At 40.5% G+C, this 26764-nt stretch overlaps 1 protein-coding gene across 11 annotated transcripts in view; it reads left to right on the forward strand.

Annotated features, from left to right (window-relative positions):
• The window catches only part of fbrsl1 (fibrosin-like 1), a 1025915-nt gene that overhangs the window by 290221 nt on the left and 708930 nt on the right, over positions 1 to 26764 (forward strand). For all 11 annotated transcript variants that reach the window (XM_072587705.1, XM_072587709.1, XM_072587706.1 and 8 more), the window contains exon 2: positions 5366 to 5566. In XM_072587705.1, coding sequence (XP_072443806.1) covers positions 5366 to 5566 — 201 coding nt within the window. The remainder of the gene's footprint in view (positions 1 to 5365; positions 5567 to 26764) is intronic.

Here is a 26764-nt window from a genome sequence, read left to right on the forward strand (position 1 = left end):
GATTACATCTGATGCCATGAGCTAGTGAGGGTCGGAATTGGAAGATAGCGTAGATGAATGCATGGCTGAGGAGCTGGTGCAGGGGAAAAGGATTCAGACTTTTGTCTCATTGGAATCTCTTCTGGAGTATAAGTGATCCGTGTGAGAAGGACGGATTGTACCTGAACTGGAAAAGGACGAATATACTGTCAGTTGCTCAGGAGGATTTAAATTAGTAAGGGGCAAAGTTGGATCCAGGGACATAGTGAGAAAATTGATCTGTTTGAGACTGGTACAGTTGGGAAAAAGACTAAGTCAAACAGACAAGGCAGGCAGGAACAAAGAAGAGAACGAGAAACTGCATTTATTTCTATGCAATAGGCCCAGCAGGTAAGGCAGATGAATTCCGGGCATGATTAGGAGCATGGGACTTGGATGTCATAGTAATTAAAGATAGAAGGTTCAGGGATGGACAAGAATGGTGCTTTAATGTTCCAGAGTTTGGATTCTAAGGGATGGCGTTTTTGATTAGGGATAACATTATGGCTGTACAGTCAGATCTACTATAACCCATCTATCTTCAATGCGAATTGGCTTAAACGCGATTGATGAGTTTAGACTGTTATTTGTAGAAAATGCGGGCTTTCCTTACCTGTATTGTCTATAACGTGATTACAGCCCCTTTAGTGTAAATGGCGCAGCTATTGTGCGATTTTCTTATCATGCAAGTTTGCACGAGAACAGAACTATCACATTATATCAGAACTGATTGTACTCAGGATGGATATTTCCTGGGAATACATCCAGGGAAGTTATTTGGATGGAACTGAGAAATAAGAAAGGGATGATCACCTTATTGGGATTGTACTGTAAGCCCCCAATAAGTCAGTGGGAATTTGAGAAACAAATTATCTGTAAAAATAATAGTGTGGTTATGGCAGGGGATTTTAATTTTCCAAGCATAGACTCTGACTACTACAGTGTTAAGGGCTTGGATGGAGAAGAATTTAAGTGTGTACAAGGAAATTTTCTGAGTCAGTATGTGGATGTACCTACCAGAGAAGATGCAAAACTTGACCTACTCTTAGGAAATAAGGCAGAGCAGATGACTGAGGTGTTGGGGGAACAGCACTTTCGGGCTCGTGGCCATAATTCTATTAGCTTTAAAATAGTGATAGAAAAGGATAGACTTGATCTAAAAGTTCAAGTTCTAAATTGGAGGAAAGCCAATTTTGGGAGTATTAGGCAAGAACTTTCAAAGGTTGATGGGAGGGGGGGGCAGATGTTCACAGGTAAAGGTAGTTTGGAAAATGGGAAACCTTCAAAAACAAATAATGAGAGTCCAGAGACAATAGGTTGCTGACTATGTGGTGGACATGGCTGGTAGGTGTAGGGAATGCTGAATGACTAGAGAAATAAATTTTCGTCAAGTAAAGAGGAAACATATGTCAGGCATACACAGAAGAGATTAAGTGATTCCCTAGAAGAGTGTAAAAGCAAAAGGAGCACACTTAAGAGAAATCAGGAGGGCAAAAATGGGACATGGGATAGCCTTGGCAAATATGATTAAGGAGAATCTAAAAGGATTCGGCAAATAAATTAATGACAAAAGGATAACTAGGGATAGAATAGGGCCTCTCAAAGATCAGCACGCCTGCCTGTATGTGAACCACAGGAAATGGGGGAAGATAGTAAATGAGTATTTTGCATCGTTTACTGTGGAGAAGGATATGAAATAAATAGCGACACTGTGGAAAATGTTCATATTAAAGAGGAGATGGTGATGGACATCTTAGAGCACATAACGGTAGATGAATCCCCGGGACCTGGTCAGGTGTAACCTAGATCTTTGTGGAAAGCTCAAGAAAAGATTGCTGGGCCTCTTGTTGAGATATTTGTACCATTGATAGCCACAGGTGAGGTGACCAAAGAATGGAGGTTGGTTAACGTGCTGTCACTATTTAAGGAAGGTGGTGAGGAAAACTGGAAAATTAAACACCAGTGAGCCTGACATCGGTGGTCAGCAAGTTTAAGTTATGGAGATGTGCAGCATGGAAACAGATCCTTTGGTCCAATTCATCCAAGCTGACCAGATATCCTAAACTAATCAAGTCCCATTTGCCAGAGCTTGGCCCATATCCCTCTTCATCTTTCCTTAACCCTTATCCCATCAAGATGCCTTTTACATACTGTAATTGTACCAGCCTCCACTACTTGCTCTGGCAGCTCATTCCATACATGCACCACCCTTTGCATGAAAAAGTTGCATCTTGGGTTCCTTTTCCCCTCTCACCATAAACCAATGTCCTCTACTTCTGGACTCACCACCCCTGGGAAAAGACTTTCTCTATTTACCCTATCCACGTCCTTCATTATTTTGTAAATCTCTATATGGCCACCTATCAGCCTCCGAAGCTCCAGAGAAAACAGCCCCAGCCTACTCAGCCTCCACCTATACCTCCAAGATGTTGTTTACTTCATCTTTCAGAAGGCTTTCAATAAAGGCTCACAAACGAGATTGGTATGTAAAATTTAAGTACAAGCAATTAGGGACAGTGTACTAATGCAGATAGAGAACTGGTTTGCAGACAGGAAGCAAAGAATAGGAATGATCAGGTCTTTCTTGAATGGCATCAGTGGCTAGTGGGTTACCACAGGGGCGAGTGCTTGGACTCCAGCTGTATTCATAATAAATATTAATGATTTATATCAGGGAACTAAATGTAATATTTCCAAGTTTGCACCTTTGAGAAGATGACCAAACAGGTGGATGAGAGTGAAGCAACTAATGTAGTATATATGGACCCCAGCAAGGTGCTCAATAAGATCCCCCACAGTAGGCCACTGAACAGAACAGAGGCATGGGACTGAGGGTGACCCAGCGACCTGGGTCAGAAACCGGCCAACCGAAAGAAGACTAGGGTGGTGGTTGATGGGAAGTACCCATCCTGGAGTTCAGCCACCAGTGGTGCACCCCTGGGCCACTGCTGGCCGTCATCCCTACAAATGACCTGGATGAGGACTTATGATGAAGAACTTATGCCCGAAGCATCAGTTGTCCTGCTCTTTGGATGCTGCCTGGCTTGCTGTGCTTTTCCAGCAACACACTCTCGACTCTGATCTCCAGCACCTGCAGTCCTCACTTTCTCATGGATGAGGGCGCAGAAGGATGGCTCAACTGGCATAGGATAACTGCCCGATAATACTGCCATATGTCCTTGCTTTGTAAGCCTACATTTCCACTCTGCCAAACTCTTCCTTTTCTAATTCGTTGAAAGCCCTCTGTACAGTCCTAGTTATTTGAATTGCTAGGTCACTGATTCCAATTTAAGTGATGCCCTCCCATGTGAACAGCTTCCTTCTATCCCAGTACTGATGCCAGTTTCCCACAGCCTGTAAGCCATTCAACCCACACTAATCTTTGAGCCACACATTTAACTCCTTAACTTTATTTTATCTATGCCAGTTTAGCCATGGCTGAGGTAGTAAGTCTGAGATTTTTACCTTCAAGGTTCTGTATTTCAATTTAGCACCTAACTGTTTCAAATTTTTCATAGAACCTCATTTCTAGTCCTCCTACTATCATCCACGTTCATGCCAACAAACACCATTGGATCCCTGCGCTTCCCCTTCAAGTTCTTCTCTAGCCCTGAGAAGATGTCCTCTTGATCAGCTGAGTTGGCGTATATCTGCAATTAAATTTAGTTCACAAGCAGTTTGCTTCCCAGCAAACTCCACTTCAGGGATTGGAATAATTTGATGTGCGTTGCCTTGAGTTTATGTTTCCTGTAACCCTGGCTCCGAATTTGAGCAAGTGTTCATTTTTCAATTGAGGATAGATTTCCAATTTCAATCTTCACTTTCTAAGAGGATGAATGATATTGGGCACTTCACAAAAGATGGGAGAATCTGATGTGAGAAAGGGTCACTTGACATTGACCACACTGTCTGTCTGTCCAAGAAGACATCATGACATGTAAAAACTGAGTTACAGACTGAAGGTGAAATAGGGAAACCTATTCATGTTTAAAATGGACAGCAAGCATGTCTCTGTTTAGCACTGATCAATGTACCTTCACCGTTCCTTATCCAGATGTGACAATGGCAAAGAAAGAGGAATTTATTGCTCATATTCCGCTGCTTGGGAGAGTGATCTTTAAAAATGCTAGATGGAAACTAATCCTGACCATATTGATGTACATATTTGGTGCAGCAATGCATCTTGACATCTTTTGGAGTCAATAAGTTAAAATGGATTCAGTTAGTTCAGCATTGTACTATATTATGTTTCTCTGTGTATAATGTAGGAATTATGATGAGATTTTTGCAATGTACACTATTGTACCACCACATTAACTTAAAGGATGGCCTTTTGTACAAATTAAAGTTTGAGGCGTGCAATAATTTTCATATCCATATAGTGAATTTTTTTTTCAAAATGTGGTTGTCACTGGCTCAGTCAGTATCTGTTGGCCATCCTAACTGCCTTCAAGAAGATGGTGAGAAGCTGCCGCCTTGAACTGCTGTAGTCCATGAGGAGTAAGGACACCCACAGTGGTGTTAGGAAAAGAATTCAGGATTTTGCCACTATGACCATAAAGGGGCAGTAATATAATATGGTTTTGTGCTTAGAAGGGGAGCATGCAGGTGGTGGTGTTCCCTTGCATCTACTATACAGGTCCTTTTGAGGTGGCAGATGGCATTGAGTTTGGAAGGTGGTGTTGGAAGAGCTTTGTTGAGTTGCTGCAATGCATCTGGTAGAGGGTGTAACGCTCTGCATCCAAAGTGAAGGAAGTGAATATTGATCATAACTGTGAATGAAATGCCAATCAAGTGGGTTGCTTTGTCTTGTTATTGTGTCAAGCTTCTTGAGTGTCATTGGAACTGCACACTCCAGGTATAAGGAGAGTAATTTAGTATGCTCCTGACTTCCTGAATTGTGCCTTGTAGATGATGGCATTGGGGAGACAGGAGGTGAGTTGCTTATTGAATTTTCCTAGCCTCTGACCTGCCCTTGTAGCCACAGTATTCATATGGCTGGTCCAGTTCAGGTTAGTGGTAACCCCCAGGTTGTTGATAGTGTCACTTAGAATCTTTGAATATGTAACTGGAAACTGCCCATTGCTCAACAAAGGCTTTCAATTGTAAAATCCTTTCGTGTATTCTACTAAATTGTTGTTCCAAAAAATTCTCAATATGAAGAGTTCTGTTTCAAGACTTAATGTGATGTCTCCTCATATTGATTGCAATTCGGAATCCCATGTGATACTTGCACCGGGGGGGGGGACACACAGTTAGAGAACAGATTCGTATATTGTATTTTAATATCTATAGAAATAGAATTTCTGAATTATGTTCTGAATTGCTTCTATTTTGATTACTTCAGAAGGGCCTTGCACTTAGACCACAAGAACGAAATGAAAAGTGGGAGAAGCAAGTTGGGAAGAAACCACGCCAGATGGCAAATGGCATGTTGGCAGAGCCAAGTGAAAATGGGCACAAGAATGGAAACAATACCTTCGAAAGAGGACGAGATCAAGGAAAGGATCGAACAAAGAGAAAAGTTTCACTAAAGAACTCCGCTCAGGTCTGTGAGGTGTACCTCCTTCATTTATATGTATGTGAAAGTGAAAGAACATTTGGTTTTAATAGCAACGTTTGTACAAGAGTATAGCATTGACTTGATTGAACCTTTTAAAATCACTCTTGTTTAAAACCTCTGGAGTGGCATTTAATGCAATATATTCATTCCCATTGTAATGAGGGACCATCCTTGGTTCAGATATTGGCCAGTTTGGTTGATTGTGACCTAATTCTGAGACCTGTCTAAGCCATTTAAAGTAATTGGTTGGTGACACAAGTGAAAAATTGAATTGCTGTCAGCTAAAAATACCTAAGTTCCAGTTGATAGAATTTTTGTTCTTGTGTTGCACTCTACGCTACAATGTTCTGTGACCATAACGACTGCCTTTGTAACCTGCATTTAGTGACTACTGAAAGATACATTCACATAAAGAAGTTTCCATGGTTCAAAATACAGGGCAGTTGAGGTAATGTAATAAGATAAGTAACTTAAGGCAGTGATTGTACAGTCCATTCTTCTATAACATGATGGTTGCATTCTTGTGTAACCCCGCATTATAGAAAAATCACACTTTAGAAACAATGCTTAAAGTGTTGGTGCTGTAATCATGTTACAGCTAACACAGTTCACACTGTAGAAACAGAGTCCCCAATTTGTCAATTGTGTTACAGCGAATTTGTGTTGACGAAACATGCATTATAATAGAATGACTTCATTGGCATTTGATATTTTCACATTCTAGCCAATGCTAGTTGTTGTTCTATATACTTTGTTCATTTTGTCTCTGGTGCCTTCAATAGAATAAACTTTCGGTCTGACACCCTATTTTACTAAAAATTTATTTCCACGGCTCATGAAAGATGGTAGTTTCGTAGCTTTTCATTCAGTTTGCAATATTTTTTGTCAATTTGGGGCAACGTATGGCAGGAAATTCATGGAAAACCGCATAGGAAGTATAATGCACAAACCAGATAAGCAAATTATCAGAACTTCCTTTGTCAACATATTCTTGTGAACTTCAGAAGTTAGAATAAACATTCAACAATAAAGTTGTGTATACATTACTAGATTTTAACTGACTGTATTTCTGTATTGAATAATTGATAAATAATACGAAGATTGACAGATATTGATTAATGTAAGTTTAGTCAAGGCTAATACTTAATTTACTTGATGTTTCATTTGAAATGTTGATTTTGAGAACATAGTACATTCTTGCATTCATTGAACATGGATGTCAAATCATAGAAACGTACAATATAGAAGCACCAGTTGGCTGTTTGATTCTGGAACCTGCACCACCATTCAATCTGATCATGTGTGACAATGCTGTGCAGTTAAGAGATGTATTCAGTTGTTTCTTTTGTGTTGTCACAGTGGTGCAGAAATGTCTCTTTCAGACAGGTGTTTTGGAAACAGATTTGAGTTCTCCCAGGGTGTTTTTTTAAAGTATGACGAAACAATCAAGATTGGGTAGGATCAGGCTCAAACAGACCCAAAAGGATTTTGGCTTCATTTTCAGTTGTGAATTAGGTTTTGCTGGCTGCTGGAGCTAAAAGCTTGAGTTCCCTGCTTTTAGAGTGAAGTCTTGGAAAGCCAGATTTTCTCTTTTTTAAAAAAAAGCCAAAAGGAGAAGATCGTTTTTCTCTTCTGGACTGGAGAGAGCATGTGAGAATCATAACTGTGTCAGAGTTGTTGAATTGTTTTGCCAAGGATGTGTTTATAGGATGCTGCCTATATTGTAACAATTGATGATTAGTGACTAAATTATACATTATCTTAAGTACTTCCATAGAGTAAAGTTATGCAAATTCTTTCTTTTGCTGTATTATAACTGTGTTATAAGAATAAAGTGCATTTTGATTAAAGCTTTTTAGTTCCCATCCCTGGTCACCTTGCATGTCTCTGTAATCCCAACTATATCATACCCGTTTGTGTCTATTTGCGTGATTAATTCATCCACTTTACTTTGAATACTGTATGCATCAGGCGCAAAACCTTTAAGGCTTGCCTTTTTTTTAAAGGTTCATTGTCTCATTTCCACTATATTTTGTTGTGGTTTTGTTTGGTTCTGGCCTTTAATTCCTCTTCCTATAACTTCCCGTATTCCTCTTTCTGTCTTTTTGTTCTTGTACTTGATTCTCCTTCCTCTAACTCCTTGCATAAGTTCCCAATGCCCTTCAACTTTAGTTTAAATCCTCTTCAACCACTTTGCAAATACTCCCCTTAAGGAATCAGTTCTGGTCCTGCCCAGGTGAAGGTGATATGAAGAAATGGTTCGAGACTCTGGTAGTGCAAAGACTAAGGGCTGTGGCAAAATTCCCAGCAACAGTACCGAAAATCTGTGTTCCAGAACTTGCTGCTCCCCTAGTCAAGTTCTTCTAGTACAATTACCACACTGACATATAACCAACAATATAGAAGATTGCACAGGTATATCGTGTATGCAAAAAGCAGGACAGATCCAACCCGCTAATTACTGTCTCACCAGTCCACTGTTGACCATCGGTAAAAATGTCCTCAACAGTACACCAAGTAACATCTCAGCCTGTCCAATGACACCCAGTTTGGCTTCCATCAGGGTCACTCATCCCCAGACCTCATTATAGCTTTGGTTCAAACAGAGATGAATTCCAGAGGAAAAGTGAGAGTGACAGCCCTTGACATGAAGGCAGCATTCGAATGAGTATGGCATTAAGGAGCCCTTGCAAAACTGGAAACAATGCGTATCGGGGGCAGATTCTCCACTGGTTGGAGTTATACCTATTGCATAGGAATATGGTTGTGTTTGTTGGAGGTCAGTCATCTCAGCTGCAGGACATCTCTGCAGAATTCCTCAAGGTAGTGTCCAGGATCTAAACATCTTCAGCTACTTCATCAATATCCTTCCCTCCATAATAAAGTCAGAAGTGGGAATGTTCGCTGATGATTGCACAATGTTCAGCACCATTTGTAACTCCTCAGACAATGAAGCAGCCAGTATCCAAATGCAACATGATCTGCACAATATTTGCACTTGGGCTGACAAGTGGCAGATAACATTGGTGCCACGTAAATGTCAGACTTATGACCATTACCAATGAGAGACAATCTGACCACCACACCATAACATTCAATGGTGTTAACCATCACTGAATCCTCCAGTATCAATATCCTAGGAGTTACCATTGACCAGAAACTCAACTGGACTAGCCACACAAACATAGTACCTACAACAGCAGGTCAGAGACTAGGAATATTGCAGTGAGTAACTCACTTCTTGACTCCTAATCACCTTTCCATCATCTTCAAGGCATTTCAGGAGTGTTGTGGAACACTTGACTTGCTTGAGTGCAGCTCCAGTGTCTCTGAAGAAGCGTGCCACCATCCAGGACAAAGCAGCCTGCTTGATCGGCACCACATGCACTCCCCCTGCCATCAGTGCTCAGTAGCAGTAGTTTGTACCATCTACAGGATGCATTGCAGAAACTTTTCAAAGATCCTTAGACCGCACCTTCCAAATCTAAGACCACATTCATCTAACAGATGGCATGGGAACACCATCATGTGCAAGTTCTCCTCCAAACTGCTCACCATCATGACTTGGAAATATATTGTCATTCTTTGAGTGTTGCTGAGTCAAAATGCTGGAATTCCCTTCCTAATAGCATTGTGGATCGACCAACAGCATGTGGAATGATTCAAGAAAGCAGCTCACCATCACCACCTCAAGAGCGAGTAGGGACAAGCAATAAATGATGGCCAGCAAACAATTCCCACCTCCACGAACGAATTTTTAAAAACTGTCTCATTTGTACTGGTCAAGATTAGAGTGGTGCTGGAAAAGCACAGCAGGTCAGGCAGCATCCGAGGAGCAGGGAAAATCGGCATTTTGGGCAAAAGCCCTTCATCAGGGGTGATGAAGTTTGTACTGGTCCCAACTCTCTAAATGTAAGTTATCTTCCCTACAACCATCAAAGAACAAAAACTGACATTCTGCTACCTCAACCCTTACTTAGCAAGGAATATGAAGGCATGTTCAATGGCACAACTCTGTTTCTAAAATAAAAATACAAATACAAATTTTAGATATTGATGATTTCAGCTTTGGCTAAATCGTGCACAGTGTTAAATGGCATAGAACATACACAGGCTACAAATTGGTGAAGTGAACTTAGGCAAGGATCATAATTGTGTTAAGTTCCAAGCTAAATATTGGTTGAAGTTTGCAGATTTATTTTTATTTTAAATAATGTACACTTGATTATTCAAATTTGTACTCATTCTATGAAGAACTACTTTACATCAACCACATTTTTCACACATTTATAATACTGTGGTTTCATTAGGTGATGTTGTGTTGTAGGAGACCCAGAATTGTAGGCCCATTCTGTGTAAGATACTTGTGTACTAATTGATTTATCAAAGTCACATCATTGTTGCATTTCTTTTCGGTTCAAGGCTTTGAATCTGTTGTAAACGCAGCCTTTGAAGTAGTTTCTTATCAGTGAAACAAATTGAGAAAGGTGATGGCCTAGTAGTATCATCACTGGACTGTGAATCCAGTGACCTCCATGTCATGTTCTAGGGATTTGAGTTTGAAGTCCACCACAGCAGTAGATCAAATTTGAATTCGAGAAAAATCTGGAATTGGGAGTCCGAGTGATGACCATGAATCAATTGTCGATAGTGAACCAGATGGTTTTTTTCCTCTCAAATGTCCTTTAGAGAAGGAAATGGCCTTCCTTACCTGCTCTAGCCTATGTGTGACTGCTTACCCAGAGCAATATGATTGACTCTTGCCTTCCCTCTGGGTGGTAATGTTGGCCTAGCCAGTGATGTCCTCATCCCATGAATGAATAAAAAACAACATGCTTTAAATATAGTGGTTAATTTTCAAACTGGTTGTTGGAAACTTGGATTAGGAATCAAAGAAGTTTAGAGTTAAACAAATAAATTAGGTTGAATTAGGTGAAAAGAGTTAATTTTAACCAGATGAGTAGAACAGAGTGGAGCAGAAAAAGAGGAAATTGGAGCATTGAAATAACTTTTTGTTAAAAATCACAACACCAGGTTATAATCCAACAGGTTTATTTGGAAGTACTAGCTTTCGCAGCACTGCTCCTTCAGGTAGCTGTGGAGCAGGATCATAAGACACAGAATTTATAGCTATAAATTTTTGTTTACTATGTCTCATGGCAGTTTATAATCAAGAACTTATAGAAAACATATGCGTTTGGATTGATCAAGCAACATTCAGGCCATACAAGTGCCAGGCAAAGGCCGCATCCAACAAAAAAAATCTTTATCATTTCACCTTAATGTTGAATGCCAAAACTATCTCTGAATCTCTAACTGTCAATATCCTGAGGATTAACATTAACCAGAAATTGAACCAGAAAAATAAATGTTGTGGCTACAGGAACTGGTCAGAGGCTAGGAATCTTGCAACAAGTAAATCACCACCTACTTCCCCGAAGTTTGTGCGCCATCGACAAGGCATATCTAAGGAGTGTGTTGGAACATTTACCAGTTGCCTGGCTGGATGCAGTTCCAAAACTGTTGAAGATGCCTGACACCATCCTGGACAAACCAGCTTGTTTACCTGTCCATCACCTGCAACATTCACTCCCTCCACTACAAACAGACGTTATCATCTGTGACTGTTGCATACAAGATCCACTGCATGAACTCACCTGGGTTTCTTTAAAAGCATCTTCAAAGTATGTGACCTTTTGGCTCTGAAAAGAACAAAGGGAATTTATGTGTGGGAACATCATTATCTGAACATTCCTCTCCAAGTCACTTCACACCCTGACTTGGAACTGTATTGCTGTTCCTTCGCTGAGAGTACTGTGCATTCACTTCCACTTCAAGGATTACAGCAATTCAAGACAGTATCTCACCACCATTTTGTTGTAAATTGGGAATGGACAACAAGTGTTGACCTGATCCATAACACCCATGTCCCATGAACTAATATAAGAAAAACTCACTTGTGTTATAGTGAAGATGGGGGCTCAGAAAGAGAGGCCATAATTTTTAGATGAGCGGAGAAAGATTTAAAAGGAACCTGAGGGACAACTTTTTCACACACAGGGTGGTTTATATGTGGAATGAATTATCAGAGGATATGGTTGATGCAGGTACAGTTACAACATTTAAAAGTTATTTGGATAGGTACATGAATAGGTAAGGTTTAGATGGAACCCTAAAAAAAAACTCCAATTCTTCTGAAGCCTTGAGCTTACATCAATGTCTGGTCTCTACCTTCTTTCTCCTTATTCCTCCCTTCAAACTCAACTTGTATCTGAGTTCCACTTCCTGTTTCCTAGCCTTTATTTCAGTGAAGCTACTGACGACCCACTTTCCCCTCCTTGTTCAAAGGTTAGCTGGTGTTGTTAATTGTTATGTCTCCTCAGTTACTGTATGCTTGTTCTTTGAATCTGACATGTAAAAAAACAGTTGTATTCTCTCTGTTTTACTGCTGCATTTCTGACCTGTCTATCTTCTCCAATTTCCTTGAATGAGTTTTTGCTTCCCAAGTCCGTCCCTATTGTTGCCAGGTTTCCATATTTGAATACTACCAGTTGCTAATGCACTCTAACCATCCCAATAGAACTCTTATTAAATTCATGAATGGCATCCAGTGTGACTGACAACGGTAAAATAGCATCATTGTCCTTCTGACTGCACTGCAGTCTTTAATACAGGTTCATTTGGTGGGAATGTATTCACTTGGTTGTATTCTAATTTGTCCTGTTAGTCAGAGAATCATCTACAATGGCTTCTTTTCCAGTTCTGTGTTGCCATTGTTAGCAACCCGGAACTACATGCTGCTATTTGGTGACATGATCTGAAAACTCAACTTTAGTGTCCACAGTTAAAAATCACACACCACGTTAAGGTCCAACACATTTTATTTGGAAGCACGACTCCCTCATCAGGTGGTTGTGGAGTATAAGATTGAGAGACGCAGAATTTCTGAGGCGATGGCCTAGTTGTATTATTGCTGCACTGTTAATCCAGAGATCCAGATAGTGTTCTGGGGACTGGGTTCGAATCTTACCATGGCAGATGGTGGAATTTGAATTCAATAAATATCTGGAACTAAGAATCTAAGAGGACCATGAATCTGCTATCGATTATTGGAAAAGCCAATCTGGTTTACTAATGTCCTTTAGGGAAGGAAGCTGCCATCCTTACCTGGCCTGACTTACATGTGACTCCAGACCCACAGCAATGTGGTTGAGTCTTAACTGCCCTCTGGCAATTAAGGATGGGCAATAAATGCTGTCTAACCAGTGATACCCTCATCCCATGAATGGATAATGCAAAATTACTGCAGATGCTGGAATATATTGAAAACAAAAAATGCTGGTACGGTCCCTGCGAAATGCTGTGAAAAAGAATCATCTAAAAAGCCTGAAAACGTTAGCTTGTGCTCACTCCATGGATGCTGCGTGACCTGCTGAGATTCCCAGTATTTTCTATTTTCAGTTAAAGCTGTATTGAAATAGTGTGTCATATTGCTGCACTCCTATAATGTAAAAAACCCTACTTAATTTCAGACACAACTTGTGGTTTGCTGAAAAGATCATGATCCATCTGCTTTCCATCTCCACCCCTCAACAAAATTAGTAGAGTCGGAGTTACCTTAGGTATTCCAACTACTGTGACCTTAACTCAGTTAACAAACCAGAGATAAATACTTGTAGTCTTTATGGCTCAGCTACACATTGGTGCATTTACCTATTAAGATATTAGACTGCATTCTGGCTTCTATTTCTATTATGAAATTTATTTGTAGAAATAAAATATGCAACATTGACTGCATGAATTAACCTCGCTATGGACTGTTGTGTTCTTGATTGTTGCTTGACATTTGATCCTTCAAGATAACATACAATGCTGCAATGGAAAACAAGTGAGGGAATAACTCCTTTCTGGCATAACTCTGTAAATCTGTCATCATGTACTATTGTTGTAGAATGCAAGAGTATGCTTTGGCATACTTTTAACTACCTTAGGGTATAGTAGAGGACATTTTGAGGCTGTGCTAATCTTCAATGTTGCTTTCAAAGTATACCAGTGATCAGTAAGTCATGCATGCTACCTGAGTTTTGTAATGTTTACTTCATTATTGTTGTAATTGTATCTTTGGTAAGTAAAAGTATTTGGTCTTTTGTGCTGTACAGCTGCTGTGTATTAATTAGAAATTTTGAAGTCTGAGTTTCATGGAAGTCCCAGTATCTTCCTGCTGTCAACCTCTTTTAATATCTATTCCTTTCACTTTCTCTCCATTCACTCATCCTCACTTCGCCCTGCTAGGTCCGTCTTCAGCATAATTACTTTTCTCATGTGCTATCTGTACGGAGAAAGCATCACTGCACTTGAAATGTTAACTCTGTTTTCTCTCTACTTAGCCAGACCTGCTGAGTTTCTCCAACAGTTACTGTTTGTGTGTTCCTACTCTAATCCCATAATGCTGTTTCTAACATGAGTTAGTACAAAATAAAAATGGGCATCCTTGTTAGCAATTTTCTCCTTATTGTACAGAGGAACAAAGCCAATAACTTAAGTATTGCCTCAGTTGATGAGCTGAATGGGCAACATTATGGGAATCAAACATGACACACATTCTAGTTGTATGACTTAGTATTCTACCAGGACCAACAAGCCATCAGGAAATCTCCCAATCTTAATTCAAATAATACTAAAAATAAATGGCCCAAAGATAGGTTCACTACAACTAACAAAACCTCAATCCCCTGCCCCCAGTGCTGCGTAGACGTTCTAGTTAAAGCTGACAAAGGAGTTTGAAACATACAAAAAAAGAAATTACTAGACAAACTCAGCAGGTCAGGCAGCATCTTTAGAGAGCAAACAGAGTTAATGTTTAGAATCTAGTGACCCCTCTTCAGAAGCTGGAGACGAACTGCTTCTCGCCAGTTCCAGACAAAGGAAAACATGACACCCATTAGGGTACATACACGAATATTTTGACAGTTACCTCATCGCATAAAAGATGGTGAAATGATCTTCACGACGCTGGATTTCTAATTGATTCTGCCACACACTTTTTGCCATAGATCCCTGTAGGTTCTGGCCTATGCTTCTATGAAAAAGTTTGATATTGCACAGAACAACATTACGTTTAATAATGTGCTCTGATCACTTTCTGAAGTGATTAAACCACTGGTTTAAGTTGAAACCCACTGGTGAATATTATGTGGTATCCTAGTAACCTTTCTCTGTCCTGTTCGTAGCTCTGTTGGTAAATGTGATTCTGAACTACATAGAAAAAGTAACCAAGATTTGAACCAGCATACAGTATATATTGTGTTAACCATACTCCTCCAGTTTTGTGGTAGGGTAACTAAATTTGAACTTTTCTCCTGTGACTCTGTTCCTATTCTTAACTGTTATCCAATTTTCACCTTCTATGTCGTGCAATTGTGTGAAAATTGGTGAGAAGTTCTGTTTTTTCTGTGATCTCTCATTGGAGCCAGCCTCCTAATATTGAGAGATTAAGAAGGCAGTAATGGTGACTAGGTTGGGTAGCCAGTGGAATGACTGTTGCCATGGAACTGTATTGAGAGATGATATGTAATAATTGAAAATAAAATGTCTTCCATAAAGGATATGTTTTTTAAGAGTACTATGTTTTCAGAAAAATAGTGCCCAGTGTACTTGATTTGATTTCTAGGTGCTACTCCTGATGCAATGCCTTTTGCCTATATGTATGTTATATAGGACATTCAGTATAGAAACTGGCCATTCAGTTCAGCCAATCTATGCAATACTTGAGCATCTTCCAATCTTTTGTAATTTGAATTAAGCAGGTCGCACTACACCTTTTCATTTTAAAAATACTATTTAATCTGAGTACATAGCCTCTGCCAGTTCTTTACTAGGTTGTTTTTAAAAACATGAATGCAGTCCATTTGAACCAGGAACAACTTTCTCTGTTTGTTGGTTTAGTTTATTCAACACATTCCTTGTTTTAAACTTTGAATGCACTTAACTCATTGACTCGTTATTCAATGTCATGCCGACCTAATCTATCTTCCTGGTAAATACCAAAAGAAAATAATTACTTCATACTTATTGTGATCTCTCTATTGTTATCTGTGGCGTTGTCCTTTTCTAATCCTTAGTAATTCTATTCACATCATGCACTCAATCTTTTCTTGACTCCTGTGTTTTTGAATTATTTGAATTCCATAGTGCAGCAATATCACACAAGTGGCAATGTACTCTTGCTTCAATTCAAGAAGCTATTTGTTGCTAATAAGTTGTTTGAAGTTTCCAGAATCAATTTCCATCTATAGTATTTTCAAAGTTTTATGTTTGGAATACAAGCAAAGTGTATTTAACAATTAATTTCTGTGTCACAATTTTAATATCACACTTGGTCTGAAATTTCCAGCCTGTTGCACCTAACCATCATGCATCTGTGATAGTTAATAATAATTTTAATTTTTTGAGTTACCACCAACATGGTTTCTAATGATGTACTGCTCATGTGACTAAGTCACTGAACTGTTTTCTGAAGGGAGTCTGTTAACTCTATTCAGCTTTCTCCTGAGAAGTCATAGCTTTAGTCCAACTTTAATATTTTCTGTAGCTTTTAAAATTATTAACCTACTTTCATCTAAAACAAAAAATTGCCAGAAATGCACAGCAGTTTAATCAGAATCTGTAGAGGAAAGACACCGGTTTGAGTTTGTGCACATGTTAGAAACAGTGAAATGCAGACAAGCTTATTAGTAAATTTGGAAAATGATGAGCAAAAAGAGTAAGAAAAGGTTAGAGAACTAACACAATTACAGAAAGGAGGTGGGTTGAAATATTTTGTATGTCATAGTTGGATGAAGTACTGATTTATAAGAAGAAAAATCTCAAGAGAATACTAAAGGATAAATTAGACAGAATTTAATTGCAAATATCCAGTAAATAAATCCAAAGAAGAGAAAAATCAAGATACATATGCGAAAGACATAAAATTTAAAAAAAAAGTTTGAGTAAGACCTGTGGATTTTACAGTAACAAGATGCAAAGAACTGACCTACATCACAGATTCAGGCCCTTGTCAACACTGCCCTCTGATACAGTAGTCTGTGACGCATTGTCAACATGACTACACTCTTGCAACAATCTGCCCAATTGAACTCTTTCATAGAACATAGAACATAGAACAATACAGCGCAGTACAGGCCCTTCGGCCCTCGATGTTGCGCCGATCAAAGCCCACCTAACCTACACTAACCCACTATCCTCCATATACCTATCCAATGCCCGCTTAAATACCCATAAAGAGGGAGAGTCCACTACTGCTACTGGCAGGGCATTCCATGATCTTACGACTCGCTGAGTGAAGAACCTACCCCTAACATCAGTCCTATATCTACCCCCCCTTAATTTAAAGCTATGCCCCCTTGTAATAGCTGACTCCATACGCGGAAAAAGGTTCTCACTGTCAACCCTATCTAACCCCCTAATCATCTTGTACACCTCTATCAAATCACCCCTAAACCTTCTTTTCTCCAAAGAAAACAACCCCAAGTGCCTCAGCCTTTCCTCATAGGATCTTCCTACCATACCAGGCAACATCCTGGTAAACTTCCTCTGCACCCGTTCCAGTGCCTCCACATCCTTCCTATAGTATGGCGACCAAAACTGCACACAATATTCCAGAAGCGGCCGCACCAGAGTCTTATACAACTGCAGCATGACCTCAGGACTCCGGAACTCAATTCCTCTACCAATAAAAGCCAGTACGCCATATGCCTTCTTCACTGCACTATTTACCTGGGTGGCAACTTTCAGAGATCTGTGTACATGGACACCAAGATCCCTCTGCTCTTCCACACTACCAAGTAGTCTACCATTAGCCCAGTAATCCATCTTTTTATTACTCTTACCAAAGTGAATCACTTCACACTTAGCTACATTGAACTCCATTTGCCACCTTTCTGCCCAGCTCTGCAGCTTCTCTATATCCCGCTGTAACCTGCCATATCCTTCCTCACTGTCTACAACTCCTCCGACTTTCGTATCATCCGCAAACTTGCTCACCCAACCTTCTAACCCTTCCTCCAGGTCATTTATAAAAATGACAAACAGCAATGGTCCCAGAACAGATCCTTGCGGAACACCACTAGTGACGGCACTCCAAGATGAATCTTTGCCATCAACTACTACCCTCTGTCTTCTTCCAGAGAGCCAATTCCTAATCCAAACCTCCAACTCACCCTCAATGCCATATCTCTGTATTTTCTGCAGTAGCCTACCATGGGGGACCTTATCAAACGCCTTACTAAAATCCATATATACTACATCTACCGCTTTCCCCTCATCTACCTCCTTCGTCACCTTCTCAAAGAATTCAATAAGGTTTGTGAGGCACGACCTGCCCTTCACAAAACCATGCTGACTATCCTTGATCACATCATTCTTATCCAGATGTGCATAAATCCTATCCCTTATAATTCTCTCTAAGACTTTGCCCACAACAGAAGTGAGACTCACTGGCCTATAGTTACTAGGATTATCCCTACTCCCCTTCTTGAACAAGGGAACCACGTTTGCTAGCCTCCAGTCCTCTGGCACTACTCCTGTAGACAAAGAGGACACAAAAATCAAGGCCAATGGCTCTGCAATCTCCTCCCTTGCTTCCCAGAGAATCCTAGGATAAATGCAATCAGGCCCAGGGGACTTATCTATTTTCACCCTTGCCAGAATTTCCAACACCTCTTCTCTACATATCTCAAAGCCATCCATTCTACTTATTCGTGCCTCAGTATTTATATCGACAACAATGTCCTGTTCCTGAGTGAATACTGACGAAAAGTATTCATTCAGCGCCTCCCCAATCTCTTCAGCCTCCACACGCAACTTCCCATTACTATCCTTGATTGGACCTATTCCTTCCCTAGTCATTCTTTTATTCCTAACATACCTATAGAAAGCCTTAGGGTTTTCCCTAATCCTACCAACTAAGGACCTTTCATGTCCCCTCCTTGCTGCTCTTAGCTCTCTCTTCAGGTCCTTCCGGGCTACCTTATAACTCTCAATCGCCCCTATTGAACCTTCACGCCTCATCTTTACAAAGGCCGCCCTCTTCCATTTAACAAGGGATTCCAACTCCTTATTAAACCACGGCTCCTTCACACGACCCTTTCCTCCCTGCCTGATAGGTACGTACTTATCAAGGACACTCAATAGTTGCTCCTTGAACAAGTTCCACATATCAATTACGCTCTTGCCTTGGAATCTACTTTTCCAATCCACACATCCTAAGTCATGCCTCAACGCATCATAATTTCCCTGCCCCCAGCTATAACTCTTGCCCTGTAGTACACACTTATCCCTCCCCATCACGAGACTAAAAATCACCGAATTGTGGTCACTGTCCCCAAAGTGCTCACCTACCTCTAGTTCTAATACCTGGCCTGGTTCGTTACCCAGAACCAAATCCAGTATGGCCTCACCTCTTGTTGGCTTATCTACATATTGTGTCAGGAAACTCTCCTGCACACATTGCACAAACACTGACCCATCTAACGAACTTGAGCTATAGCTTTCCCAATCAATATCAGGAAAGTTAAAGTCTCCCATAACAATCACCCTATTACTGTCACTCTTCTCCTGAATCATCTTCGCAATCCTTTCTTCAACGATTCTAGGACTATTAGGAGGCCTGTAAAAGACTCCTAACAGGGTGACCTCACCTCTCCTATTCCTAACCTCAACCCAAACTACCTCAGATGGCAAATCTTCATCCATCTTCCTTTCCACCGCTGTAATACTATCTTTGACAAGCAAAGCCACACCCCCCCCTCTTTTACCCCCACCTCTGACCCTACTAAAACATTTAAACCCTGGAACCTGCAACAGCCAATCCTGTCCCTGATCTAGCCATGTCTCCGTAATAGCCACAACATCGAAGTCCCAGGTACCAACCCACGCTGCGAGTTCACCTACCTTATTTCGTATACTTCTGGCATTAAAGTATACACACTTCAAGCCACTCTTCTGTTTACAGGCACGATCCTTTAAGATTGATACCATATTCCTACCCTCCCTACACTCCAGGTCCTGCACCCTAAAGTTACAGTCTGGGTTCCCATGCCCCTGCAGAGTTAGTTTAAACCCCCCCCAAGAGCACTAGCAAACCTCCCCCCAAGGATACTGGTGCCCCTCAGGTTCAGGTGCAGACCATCCTGTCTATAGAGGTCCCACCTTCCCCAGAAAGAACCCCAGTTATCCAAATACCGAAATCCCTCCCTCCTGCACCATCCCTGTAGCCACGCATTTAACTCTTCTCTCTCCCTATTCCTCGACTCTCTATCACGTGGCACGGGTAACAAACCAGAGACAACAACTCTGTTCGTTCTAACTCTGAGCTTCCAACCTAGCTCCCTAAAAGCCTGTCTAACATCCTCAGCACTCCTACCTATGTCATTGGTGCCAATATGGACCACGACTTCAGGCTGCTCCCCCTCCCCCTTAAGGACCCGGAAAACACGATCAGAGACATCACGTACCCTTGCACCTGGGAGGCAACATACCAAACGTGAGTCTCTCTCGTTCCCACAAAACCGCCTATCTGTGCCCCGAACTATCGAGTCCCCAATTATTATTGCTCTGCTCTTCTCCACCCTTCCCTTCTGAGTAGCGGGGACAGGCTCCGTGCCAGAGGCCTGAGCCCCGTTACTTACCCCTGGTAAGTCGTCCCCCCCACAAGTATCCAAAACGGTATACTTGTTCTTGAGGGGAACGACCACAGGGGGTCCCTGCACTGGCTGCTTCCTTCTTTTCACTTCTGAAAAGAAAGTCCTCTTGTTGAGTTCAGGGTGAAATCCTTTTGCTCTTTTGACAAAGTGCTTGAAGAAACAACTCTGATTTTATTTCCTGAGCAAGCTATGTCTGCAAGATTTAAACAGCAGCTGTGCTTGAATAGTGACTTCACCATGTCCCAGGATATCAGAATACCAGACTACAGAAAATACTAAATTCTTTCACCTTCAAGAATAATCTGTACGTAGACCAATTTTTCATCTTTTCTTTTCAAGAAACCATCTGTGCAGAGCAATTTTCCCCCCTCTCTCTCTCTCTTCCCCCCCCCCCCCAGAAAAAAAGAGAGAGAGAGAGAGAGAGAGAGAGAGAGTGTGTGTGAGAGAGAGAGAGAGAGGGATCAACATTTACACTTCTGTATTATCGTCTGTATGTTAACCAATTACGGCATCTGTTTAAAATTAGTTCGAGCAAGTTTTGAGAAGATTTTAGCTCAGGTTGAAGCTCTGGATGTAGGTTTGCTCGCTGAGCTGGAAAGTTCGTTTTCAGACATTTTGCCACCATACTAGGATTCCTGAAGAAGGTCTTATGCCCAAAACGTCGATTCTCCTTGGATGCTGCCTGACCTGCTGCGCTTTTCCAGCAACACATTTTTCAGCTCTGATCTCCAGCATCTGCGGTCCTCACTTTCTCCTAGGTAAAATCATCAGGGAGTATCTGGATGAAGCACTGGTGGTATGGCCCGCTTTCCATTTGTGTTTGGGTTTCCCAGGGTTGGTGATGTAATTCCCTGTGATGACATCATTTCCTGTTCATTTTCTCAGGGGGTGATAAATGGGATCCAAGTCCATGGGTTTGTTGATAGAGTTCCGGTTGGAATGCTATGCTTCTAGGTATTCTCGTGCATGTCTCTGTTTAGCTTGTCTTAGGATGGATGTGTTGTCCCAGTCAAAGTGGTGTACTTACTCATCCATATGTAAGAATACTAGTGAGAATGGGTCATCAACTAGCCACAAAAAGACATGACCCACTCTCACTAGTATCCTTACATACTTTGAAATAATATTCTAATGCAGAGACTCGAACAAACAGGTCTACCAACCATCCAACTCAAACTTTGGGTCCGCTACATGGATGACACTTTGTTATCACTAAACGAAACAAATTCGAGGAAACCTTCAAGACCATCAACTCTCAAACTACTGCTACTCAATAAATGCTACTGGCATAAAATTTACTAAAGGGGAGGAAAACAACAATAAACTGCCATTCCTAGATGTCAAGTAGAACGAAGAGCCAATGGGGCACTTCAATCCAGCATCGACAGGAAAACAACACACATGGACCAAATATTGAACTACAGAAGCAATCATCCCAACATCCGTAAATGAAGAACATTATTTCAACAAGTGGCCACACACTACAGCACAAAGGAACAAAGCACAGAGCAGAGGAAAGTCACCTATACAGTATATTTTAAAAAAAGGGTACCCAGTGAACACAGTCCGCCAATTTCTCAACAGCAATCCCCAAAAAACTGACAAAACACGTCCAGAAACCTTAGCCAACTCTCCCCTACATCACCATAGGAAGTGATGTCATCACAGGAAATGACATCACCAATCCAAGGAAACTCAAACATATAAATAGAAAGCAGGTTACACCACCAGTGCTTCATCTGGAAGCTCACTGAAGATGTTACCTAGTATGCTAATGAAATGTCTGAAAAAAATGAGCCTTTCAGCTCAGCGAGCAAACCTACATCCATTATTATCATTGTTGAAAATGAGAGAACAGGAAATTGCTAGGAGCTGAGAAGAAAACTGGGGTAAAGGTTAACCTGATGTATTGCATTTATTGAGTAGCAGTAATTTGGGTGTTGATCTTGCAGTAACTATATTTTTAACATGAATTTGATTACTCTGGAATGACTAAAAGTTTGTTTTTTTTATTGAGATAAACAGCTGTAAATGTGTTCAAATGCTGTGTAAGTTCCAATGATATTCTCAATGTCTTGGCTGAAATGATTGCAATTTGTGGAGAAAATAATGAAAGTATGTGTGGAGAGCATTGCTTTAACACCATTTTTTTTTCTTTTTTTTCAGGAGAGTTGATGTTTTCTGTCTCGAATATTAGGTTCATTCAGTGTTGTTTCTAGCCATCCCCATGGGAAATTATTTTTGATTTCTGAGTATCTTTACTGACTGTTTTGTCTAAGCAATTCAAACTATATGCTATTTTAAGGAAGTGTAGCTCTATTGAATACCTCCATAGGTAACATAAATGCTGGTCTATCATTAATACTATACAACTGTTTGAAGTAATGGTTTTGGCTACACTGTTTAGAAGGAGATTGCACTTCTCCATTGACTCAGCTGATAGGCCAAGTAAATTAAGCATAAGGAAGTTCACAATGGTGATATACCAGAATATTGTTGTTGTAACTGCCAGCACAGAATTAATGTTGGAGTTCCTCTGCGTACTATACCAAGCCATGTTCCACGTTTATATGGTGTTGAATCTAATTTTGATGATATATAGTTGAACCAATGAAACACAACTCTGGAGCCATGGATTGATGTCGATTACTTCCTATTCTTTGTGCTGTTGTGTGGGAAAGGAAGGGGGATAGCTAGAACATCTGAGTCAATTCATAATACCTTCCCATGAGGTGGTAAGAAAAAAAATTCCTCCATTGTCCTGCACTCAGGTAGTGAAGGAAGGAAAATACAAATGCTTTAAATAGGAAGCAGAAATTATTATTTTTCCTTTTCTGACAGAAAAGACTCTAAAACATAATTAAAAGTTGTTTCAAAACTGCACTTATTCCCACCCCCATGCCCCACTTACCTTCCAATAGTTCCTTTTAATTAAAGAAATTTACAATAAAGAAGGAGGCTGTTTGGTCTGATGCACCTGTGCTAGTTGAAAAATGTTATCCAGCCGAACTCCATTCTTTGGATATTGATCCATAGCCCTGTAAGTTATGGCATTTCAAATTCATAGCTAAATAAGTTTTAAATGATGTACTGTGTTGCTACCACCCTTTCATACTCCGTGCCAACTGTCCCGAAGAACATTTTCCTTCACTTTCTTCTTAATTTTTCTTTGGGTTACTTTAAATGTATGTGGCCTTGTTGTTGACTTCTCTGCAAAGCTGAATTTGTTGATGGCTGAGAAGATTTAATTAAGATGTGCAAATTTGCGAGATGCAGGGATAGGAAGGATCTATTTTCCTTAGCAGAAGGATCAATAATGAGGGGGCATAGATTTAAAGCAATTAGCACAAGAATTAGAGGGGAAAGAGTAGCACAGTGGCTCAGTGGTTAACACTGCTGCCTCACAGCGCCAGAGACCCAGGTTCAATTCCAGCCTCAGGCGACTGTGGAGTTTGCACATTCTTCCTGTGTCTGTGTGGATTTCCTCTGGGTGCTCTGGTCCCCTTCCACAGGGGCAGTATGGTGGCTCAGTGGTGAATTGGTCATGCTAAATTGCCCATAGTGTTAGGAGAGTTAGTCAGAGGGAAATGGGTCTGGGTGGGTTGCCCTTTGGAGGGTCAGTTTGGACTGGTTGGGCCGAAGGGCCTGTTTCCACACTGTAGGGAATCTAATCTAATCTAAAGATATGCAGGTTAGTTGAATTGGCCATGCTAAATTGTCCACAGTGTTCAGGGATTTGTAGATTGTGTGTACTAGTCAGGGGTTAAATGTAGACGTACAGCTCTGGGTGGGTTATCCTTTGTTGGGTGGACCCTGTTAGAGGTTCTGCAAAATGAGGCAAACTCTTTTCACGCAGACTGTGCTCGGTGTCTGGAATTCACTGTCTGAAAGGGGTAGTAAAAGATGAAATCCTCAACTATATAAGTCTCTGGATGTGTACCTGGAGTGTTGAGGAAAATGGACCAAGTGCTGGAAAACAAGATTAGGTGGGTGGTTAGTTTTTCAGCAGGATGGATAAAGCGACCTTTTCTTGTGAAGTGAATTTTTCAAAATCTTTTAATGTTTTTGAATGTCTGAATAATATGTGGGGAGAGAGCAAGTGCGTGTCACTCTGTAAATTGCTGCAAGGAAGGCCAACATAGACATGCTGGATTATATATCTGTGCTGTAATGATTTAATGCTTTCACATCCTTTTTCACTCAATCTAGCCTCATCACTGTTTTAGATAGCCCAATTAATTTCATCTCAACCTCTTCAATTGCTGATGTAGTTAGTCTATCTAGTGAATGGTTGAGCCATGAAGAGAGATTAATGCCAGTTTCCTCATGCTGTCTGGTGAGTTTGTTGATGTTACCTCATGTGGCATTGAAAACACTGGATCTTATGTTTTTCTTTTCTGTTAAGGAAACTTCCTGCCCTGAATACTATTCATCAACTTGAAGGTCATGCACAATGGACATTGGATGAGAACAGACTACGTCTGTGAGCTGTTTCCACTTCCATGGTCCTATGAAAGCCATGATATTGTCCAGCTTTGTATATAGTGGTATCAAATGTTGAGGGTTATCCAACGACCATGGGATCCAACAAAATGTAAAAAGGTGGAGTGGAAAGAAAATTGACAGAGCAAATTGTCCAAAAATTACGTGGCTCGAGGAAGCTGTCTACGTATATATTTGTTTTGCAGATCAATTGTTTCTTTTTAAATTAGTTGATGTTTACAATTACTAACTAGGTGTTGCAGTACGTCACTCATCAGTGCCAGTATATTGTAACTGCAACCATGTGACTGAAGTCATGACCATTACTTTACAGTGGAATCAACTGAGTCATCTGTTTTTAAAGGGATGTAGTACCTTTGAAATTGATATTCCTACTTTTGTTCTCAAACTTGTGCTTTGGTCTCAAGCTAACTGAAATCATTTAGTGAATAATAGTGGATTTGGTTTCTGGTGTACTTATTTGAATGCCTTCATATTTCTAATAACATCAAGATGACCTCAGTGATGAGGTTGCATTTTTGAGGACTGGTGTTTTACACTTGACTGTCTCAGTTACTTGTGGTCACACCACAAGGGAAAGATAGTCTCAAAAATTAGTTTTTATATAAAAAGGGCTTCCCAGTCGGAAGGAAGTGTCATAGTTGTAAAACTACCAATATGGTTTTTAGCCAGCTTGGCCACACCCTTTCAGAAGTGAGTTACTTATGAAATCAATAAAAGTTCATGCAAGAAAAGAAACAGCTTGTTAAATCGTAGTTCAGCAAACTGCTTAGCTGGTGATTTGAATCTGAAACAAGTATTTGTCATCTGAGAAGCCTCGGTCACCTACCTTTGAAAAATATCTTTGGGATTGAAGTGTTGTTGTAAACATGTATATTGCCTCTTCTTTTACAAAAGGACACAAGAAAAAAGGATAGTGTCAAACACCCTCAACACAATTTGAAACTTTTATACATCATTATTTTTAATTATTGCTTCCACAATCAGCTGCTAAAAGGTACTATTCGTTGTGCATTGTCCTTTTGAAGAAATGAGTGAACAAAATTCAGCCTTTCACAGGCAGTCTATACAATAAGTTTCCGTAGCGAACTTGTATTCCTGTCCTTGCCACTCCTCCCATTTTATGCTATTTTTCTGCAATTTATTTTGGTTCTGCTGTATGAACAAGTGAGAATGTTAATTGCACCTCTTGGTTATAATTTTGAATTGAAGAAAAGTTGCACACAATTGGTTGATTTGTCTTTTGGTTCTGTGCCAATCTGTTATGAGTCCATCTAGCCTTGTTAAATTATTGTTTGCCTAAGTAAGAGCAGAAACTCAAGACCATAGATCTCAACACTGCTGTGTTTTGGAAGTGAGCTGTTAGAAGTGCTCTTTGAAGGTGGCTCTGTGTGACATTAGGTTGGATTTTCAGTTCCTGTTATCAGGTTCAGAGCCAGGTCTAAATATTGCAACCCTAGCCAGTGTGGAGTTTCCCCGGCTGTATTCCGGCTCGGGACCATTTTTGTAAAGCTAGGATCAGAGAAGCGACTGTGCAAATGCAGTGTTGCTGACATAACTCATTACAAACCAATTAAAGGAAGGTGACTGGGATTTTCTAGTCTACCTCCATGTTCCCACAGGCAGCAGGAGATAGTTTGCGTGTCCGTGGGCCATCTTCTTGCAGTGCTCCAGACTGGTGAAAACTGGAACCACAGGCCACCCTTCAGATGTTCCCATTCCTTTATTGCAAAAATCTTTTAATTTTAGATTTTTGAATAAGTTGGAGAGAGGGTGCTTCTCGCTTGACACATCTCTCTTGTGTTCCATCTCAGCCTGCTGTTCCTTTCAAGAGGGAAGGCCTTTGTCCCTCTATATTATTGAGCCTTCCCACCATTCTTAAGTGGTGAGCCCATCTTAAGATTGCCTTTTGAAGATCAATGTGAATGACTCCACCCCTCTCTGTCTTAGCACTATAGTAATCAGGATTCAATCATAA

Source organism: Chiloscyllium punctatum, chromosome 17 (assembly GCF_047496795.1).
Source record: "Chiloscyllium punctatum isolate Juve2018m chromosome 17, sChiPun1.3, whole genome shotgun sequence".
Lineage (NCBI taxonomy): Eukaryota > Metazoa > Chordata > Chondrichthyes > Orectolobiformes > Hemiscylliidae > Chiloscyllium > Chiloscyllium punctatum.